The sequence below is a fragment of the Agrilus planipennis genome, unplaced genomic scaffold (assembly GCF_000699045.2).
Source record: "Agrilus planipennis isolate EAB-ADULT unplaced genomic scaffold, Apla_2.0 scaffold354, whole genome shotgun sequence".
NCBI classification, from domain to species: Eukaryota; Metazoa; Arthropoda; class Insecta; order Coleoptera; family Buprestidae; genus Agrilus; species Agrilus planipennis.
In genome coordinates, this window is record NW_020439026.1 from 147,179 (window position 1) to 155,221 (window position 8,043).

General features: G+C 35.1%; 1 protein-coding gene across 1 annotated transcript in view; it reads left to right on the forward strand.

Moving 5' to 3' along the window:
* LOC108742416 overlaps positions 1-8,043 on the forward strand; it is a 44,163-nt gene that overhangs the window by 27,799 nt on the left and 8,321 nt on the right. Inside the window, exons 6-8 of the mRNA XM_025976424.1 lie at positions 3,681-3,926; positions 4,800-4,955; positions 7,618-7,758. Coding sequence (XP_025832209.1) covers positions 3,681-3,926; positions 4,800-4,955; positions 7,618-7,758 — 543 coding nt within the window. The remainder of the gene's footprint in view (positions 1-3,680; positions 3,927-4,799; positions 4,956-7,617; positions 7,759-8,043) is intronic.

Consider the following 8,043-nt stretch of genomic DNA (forward strand, 5'->3'; position numbering starts at 1 on the left):
AAATAAATTAACGAAACTCTGAACTTGTTTATAGTATAAAAATTATTTATTCTAATTAAATATTATTTTAGTTATCGTAATAAAATCTCAGCTGTCACTCTTAGAGTGTCAGAACTGGGCCTTTTACCTTACTTCGTGCTCGTGTTGTCCTGTTTTTGTCATTGTTTGTTAAAGGTCATTTCAGACGGTTAGAGATACGACCTTTTTGAAAGCTGTGAATCCGATTGAGAACTGCGAGAGTATTTAAACTATTTCCTACTGCTAAAACGAATTTACATTGCAGGTTTAAACAAAGCCGCTTTCAACAAGAACAACAAGGTCTTTTTGAACCTCTACATTTCGTTTCACTACATTCAAGCTATTATTTTCTCTGACACCAGAATTCGTGTATCCATAAAACTAGTTACTCAACGTTTCACTTCGGCAACTTCGACTTACCAATAGAAAAGTTTGATCATGTCCACATTGATATAGTTATAATATGACCTTCAGAAGAATACAGATACTGTTTTATATACGTAGGCAGATTCACACGTTGGCCCGATGCTTTTCCCATTGCAGACTAGGAAGCTGAAACTGTAGGACGTGAATTCTACCAAGAATGGATCTGTCGTTTTGGCGCACCTACGAGGATCACCACAGACGAAAGGCATATAATTTGTCACACATATCCATACTACTGCTTAACAACTTTCAGCAAATGGTATTGTTGAACGATTTCACTGCCAATTCTTCCCACCGTATTACCAGGCATCCATGTAGTAACACCCACCAACATGATATATGTCTACAAGGCGAATTTCTAGCATCGTCTACACGAAAGCCTCACACCACTGCCACATCATACGTACAACAATTTTATCAACTTTTCCAAATACTGCGGTTTGTAGCTGGGACAAGCATGGAGAGAAGAAGATATTTCTCTACAATTTTCCCTGGTTTGATAATGGCCCTTATAAGGATTTTAGTAGGGCCCAATCAGCATATGCAGTGGCAGATGACCGACATCTTCAAACAACCCCCGCAGCGGCAAAAACGACAAATCAGCATATATAACAACCCAACCCGGTCGTCGAGTTTGTTTTTTCAAATTTGTCTAAACAAGTTGATTAATATTGTAGCGAGCACGAGTGTGCTTGTGTGCGATCGGGAACACGTGTGAACGACTTATCGATTAACCGACTAGCCGCGGGCGTCTTTCTTCATTTGCGCCGTATTTTTAACTGTGTGTGGTACCTGCGTTATGGGAAAACAGGTAAAGAGTTCAAAGAAAAGATAAACTATCCGGATGTTTCCAGAAGGTTTCAGAAAGTAAACAAAAGAGTATTTAAAGGAAGAGACGATCGCCGAGAGAACAAGAAATAAATTTACCGTTGCAGAATTGAATCCAGAAATAAATTAACAGTGATAGCAGTGAAATAAATAGCGCAGTGAATAGTGATATATCAACAGTAGTGTAAATAAATAGTTTTGTCGTTATCAGTCTTAGAAGTTAATTTTGTTAAACCCACGAACATTAGAACATCGTTCAACACTGGGAACGCTCTCCACAGATAATATTTTTAATGTAAAATCCGCATGTAATAATTTTATGCAAGCATAGATAAACACTATACAGTGTGAATGATCTAGGTTAGAGACACCTACTGACATTTATGTAATCTGCCGAATGAACTATTGCCATATATAAATGATTAAATAAATCAGTCTGCTATAAAGACATATACTTCACTAGATATTGCAAGAAGTGTCTAAATCTACCCATCTGCGACACCTACGCAGATACGAAGGTTCTATTCACAACTAATCTACTTTAATCGCAATATCCAAAACGACTGTATGTACATAATAGTTAACAATCCAATATAATTCACAGTTATATAGACAAAAACACTAAATAGAAACAGCTGACATTCACAAGTAGAGCTAAACAGTTAAAAAAATTGAATTGTTCGGTTGTCACCACATGATTTTTAATTATTTGTATGTATTTATTATTTTAATTCTACAACTGCTTATCTGTAATTGTAAATATGAGCTGTTATATTTATTAGGGTTTCTATTTATAAAACTGTGAATTAATTGGGATTGTTAACTATTATATGTAATTGATGATGAAGAGCTTTTAGGTCTTTCTACCGTAGTCAAATTCTGATTGCAGACGTTTCGCTATGCTTAATAGATGACATCTTCAGTGCTTCACGATGTATGATCGGCTGATGAATGGGTAATGTGTTTTCGGAACACGAAAGAAATTTGCGGTTACACCAACCAGACAAATTCGCTTTAGCAGAACACTCCTGGAAGGAAAGACACGGGATCTCCTTCGAAGATACGCAAGTGTTATACGCACGTCATGCTATTACAATTTAGCTAGGAGAGAAGCCTTAGAAATTGCACAATATCCGTATAATCTTAACAGGGAAGATAGATTACCGATAAACAGAGCCTGGAAACCACTGCTAAGAAACAAACAAACGAGGGTGCAACCTACCGGAACGAAATATGACGATAATGCAGTACCAGCCAACCGTGACCGCGAGAGTAGTATAAAAGCACGCCTAAGATCGCACATCAATCATTTAGTCCCCGATTCAGCATCGTGAACCATTGAAGATGTCATCTGTTAAGCATGGCGAAACGTCTACAATCTGAATTCGACCATGGCAGAAAAGCCCACCAGATCTTCATCATCAATTGGACACAGTCCGAGAAAGGCTAATACGAACTACTGTAACTATTATGTGTCTTTCCAAAATGGAAATTCCAACTGTCTTGCTTCATTATTGACTTTAAGAAAGCCCGACGACCTAGAATGAAACATTGACGTTTGTTTTTAAAAAGTCAATATCTTTTAACCCTTTTTGGCTTTTATTACACTTAAAAAATATACAATCATAAACCAAATTTCTAGAATATGTAATCAAAATGATAATTGCATTAATTATGGGAACACTACTTATTAAGAACTATGCTAAATTTGGCTAATTATTGTTAAAAGAACATTATTACTACTTATTCAATAAATTTGAACCAATTATTAATCTGTATGGGGATTATCCTATTAAAGAATCAGATAAATAAAATAGGTTACGTCTAACTTTAAACGATGAAATGGGTGTTAGGAATTTTATTATATCCATGTTAAATATTTAGTTGCCCCTTAGAAACTGTTAATTTCATTTTTCCTTTATTTTACTTATATGCGAGAAGACATTTTATTAGTTAGTATTTATAGTAGTTCTTGTGGCGAAATCACTGCACCTTCATCAAAAAAGGTCTTAATACTAATCATTACACCGATATACGAGAAAAGATAAAATATTAATGAATTAAAAATAATGCATTAGTATTGATAAATATTCTAATTTTGATAACATCTGGCGATACCGTTTTGACCAAATTGTCAAATAGTACATGTCTCTCAAGTTACATAACATACACAGTGTGTCCAATTGGTGGTATATCGAACGATATCTCCTTACCGGATGATATTAACAAAAATAAATAAAAGTTGCCCGATGCTTTAAAATGTTTATCTTCAAAATATTTTTGCATATACAGGGTGCTCATTAAACGCAGTATGAGACAAAAGTTTGTTATTCTAAATAAAACACTATTTTTATTTGTTGTGTAATTTATTGAGTATCTACGCTGAATTGTACTTATTTTTATTTTAGATAAAGAAACCATCAGCTCTTATTCCGCAAAATCTGTATTATGATGAAATTCCCGATTTACCATTCGAAAATTCTACGGAAAAGGCTCACGCACTTAATTCAACCACTGAACTGTGCTTGTGTCCATTTGCTTTTCTGGAATCAACCGATAACGATGCTTTTGATAATGATATGGTTCTTCCACAAGGAGAATACGATCGTTTGAAGTATGAAAGCGATGAACTCAAACATTTACGCCGGTGTAAGGTAGGCACTATATTTCTTAATGGGACAAAAACTTGAAAGATAACAGATGCTAAGATGTTTTAGTGAGAGCAATAAAAAAATTAATTTATTAGAGAATACGTAGTCAATTGGAATGAGTTATACAGAGTTATTCACGCTATTCGACACGAACGATTACACATCGCAGTATTGTGCATCAGAGTACCATACCGATTCTCGTGATTTCTGCTACCCTGAGTACTGAAAGAGCTGCTGCCCTCTTTCAGGGCCTTCTCTTAGTCTGGTTCCTCTTTAACCTCCCCCCCCCATTTGAACCAATGGTCCGGCTCCCTAAATCATCGAAACTCGCAAGCCGATCCACCCACGANGAAAATTTTCGTTACTACATTCGCAATTCCATTGGGTTTGGCTATGGAAGAGGTTACTCACCTACGAAATGGAAGGGATAAGAAAAGAAAAGAATCATCTCACTCGCACTCGCAGGATCAATGAGGAGCTCCTTAGCTATACCTGAGGAGCTCTCGGGAGTCAAAAAAGCCGAGTTTGCCTGGCTCTGACCTATGACACTGCCACATTGACCGACTTCTAATAACATTGACTTCGATTGACTTCGACATAAATAATACAAGCCTACAACGTTAAAAAAAAACAAAGAACTACTCTAGGCTGACTGTAAATATAAACATCATCAATCACTCTTATTAATCTCATCTACCAAGTAAGAAACAATTCATGAGTGCAAAAATACAAAAGAAATGCAACGTGCATGCTGTTTAATACAGATAAAGACATAGTTTAATTGGTCTATTGAACCACCATAATTATTTTCGTACAATGTGCTTTCATCAGGTGGATAAGTAATGGGAAGTAATATTACATTAATTCAAAATTTATTTTAGGTTTAGTCAACCAAATGTCAAACCCCAATTGGAAAAGCTAATGGGGACGAAAGTAATTTCTTTAACAGACAGATCGTTTATGATAAAGTTACAGGAGCGGGTTTTAGAAGAATATAAAGCTAATATGGAGCAAAGAATTGCTAATCGGAAGGTAGGTATATGTTTCAGTAATTCTTCTTGCATACATATATATATATCAATTATCTATAAATATAAAATTTAATTTTTTCATATGCGTGGTTTACCATTTTTATAAGCACGTATAATCATTAATTCGTACACTGCAACTTTTGAAATGACAGGGTTCGAAGGGATTATTGAAAGGTACGACGGTCTGAGCAGACGCGGGGAACCCCAAATGGGTATGTCCCAGAATATTATTTCAGATTTTAATCCACTAATACATACTTTAAGAGATTGGTTGCATTCTGTTGACGAATTTACTAACATGTTATTTGTGTTAAAGAAACTGAAGGGCCCTGCAGAGTTTTGGTACAGAGGGCTACCCACGAGAATGATTACGTGGTCAGAATGGAAAGATCTGTTGCAAGCAAATTTTAGGCAAAAACGCGGTTTACATAACTCCCTAATAGCTATGATGAATTGTAACCCAAAATCACATCAAAGATTGTATGAGTATCTTTTTGAAAAACTGGCTTTGATACATAAATTAAACCTTCCCTTATCCGGCGAAGGCCAAGTAAATGTGATCATGTGAGGTGCCAGCAATACAAATATTAAATTCTTGGTAGAAACGGCACAAATAAAAGACCCAACTATTTTGGCACAACATTTCCAAACTCTAGAAAATAAGTCGATGCCTGAAGAGTTAGGTAACAACGTTAATGTTGACCCATATAGCTCACGAAAAAGACAACATGCTTCAAACATACAATGTTTCCTCTGTAAAAAAAGAGGTCATGCCCGTAAAGATAGTCCTCAAGGCAAAGAAAATCGTAAACGTGTAGTAGTGATTTACAATTAACCTCTTACATATAAAAGTAAAATAGAGATACTAGTATGCAAGGGAAGAATAAGTAAGGAAAGAGCGAACATAAAGATAGAAGACCAAAAATTAGAAGAAGTGGCTGATTTGCAGTATTTAGGAAGTAAGATAGGTCAGAACAGAAGGAGTAGTACGGATGTAAAGCAGATGACAGCGCATGGTCGTGTCGCCTTCAATAAAAAGTCACTTCTATTCTAGCGAACGGTTAATTTGGAAATTCGAAAAAGATTGTTAGAGGTGTATGTTGGAAGCGTGGCAGTATACCGGTGCGAAACATGGACGGTGGGCGCGGTGGAAAGGAAAGGTTAGAAGCGAGGACAGAGAAGGTTAGAAATGAAGAGGTATTAGAAAGAATAGAAGAACAGAGGACTCTATGGAAGTCAATAGGACACCTTCTCAGACATGATGGTCTAGTCTGAGGCATATTAGAGGCAGAAACAGGAGTTAAGAGGAGTAGAAGTAGACCTAGATTAGATTACTCTCCGCAAATAGTTAAAGATGTGGGATATTCCAGATTTAGGGAAATGCGAAAATTAGCTCAGGATAGGAAAGAGTGAAGGTGCATGTCTAACCAGTTTTAGGACTGACGAACTCATGTTAATGATTTGTAGTTTTAGTAAATTGAAAACACAGGATCAAATTAAGAGTGGTTCTTGTTATTACTATTAAGTTACTGTGCATGTATTGACCTAATAGCTTTGATCGATAGGCGATTCATTGGTTTGCTTCTAGTTTGATCTTTTTGTGTTATTTAGACATATGCCAAGGCTGTAATATTTCATAAACTATTCTTTTACTACTCTTCCGTCTTTGTTTGGTCAATTTCTTACCGACCACCATCCACCCATTCCACGTTAGAGAAAATGAAGGCTGAAAAGGCTCTTCAACCCTACTCTCCAGGTTTGCGCTAAAATGTATATGCTAAAAAGAATTCCTACCTGCAAACAGTAGTAGCTGGTGGGAATAAGACATGCAATTGTTTTTTGCCATATGTATTTCATACGTCTACGAAAAATGCTTAATTAGCTAAAGGCTAAAGAAATGTTGAGTAGGTGATTCGCTGTGAACACGTTGTTCTGTATGATTACATAACTACCAGAGATTCGTTGTGATCAATGAGTGCTGATTAATGATTATACAGAAAGCTTCGCCATCATCTGTTGCGTACGCTTTTTATTTTTTAACACTACCTGGAGCCTTTAAGGCTACAATTATGCTAAAACTTAGGACGTCCTTAAAAGGCGAAATAAATAAGTGTACTAATTGTAAGTTCAACAAAAATTATTGCAAGAAGTGCGTTTTCTTATTGTCATTGTTTGAATTTTTATGTGTCATTAAAAACTAATTGTTTTAAGTTTTATAATACTATTTTTGGCTGTCGTATCATGTAGAGATGTTGGAGTGATACAGAGAAGATTAGCATGACTTTTGAGTGTTTAAAAAAAGCATGTTTGGAAAATTTAATATATTTACTTTTCATATTTTTTTTGAACAATATAAAAATATTTTAGCAACAAACTGTGACTTAATCCACGGTGGAAGGCGCATATTTATCTAAAGGTAATGTAATCGGCCGAGGAACAGCAATCACGATAAGATATCCTTCTATTAAAAAAATAAATAATTATTGAAAGGGTTTAAAATTGACACACATGGAATTTAAAAATATTTCACTTTTATTGGATGTTGTAAAATAGAAACACCCAGTGAAAGTTGAATCTAACATAGAAAAGGCATTAGTTATTTTCTAAAAAGTTTTCTTTTGTATGCTAGATAGTTAGCATTTAAATTTTTTTTTAATTTGTAGAAACAAGAGTTAGAGAGAATAAAAGGATTAGTACTAGTAGGAATTATACCAACTTCTCACGCTCCATCTCAAATGGCTAACCATCCAGTGGTGGTGATAGAGCAATACTGTAATAAACTGGTCAAAGGAAAGCGGAAAAAGGTAGGCTAATAAAGCAAAGGAAAATGAAAAAATGCTTAAGCATCTTATAACCGTACAAGAATGCACATAGAAACCAATGCAATTTTTTTTAACTGTTGTTTTATGGCGTTACATGTACAATATCAGCAAATAAATAAAATTTATAAAATAAATTAATTTGCACTTTAAGATTCCTAAAACAAAACCTCGATGATATTAATTCATAATAAACTTATAAGGACAATTTATAAAAACTTTTTTTGAAGTCAGTTGCGTCAAGTCGATCAAAACGTTCATAAGGTGCCT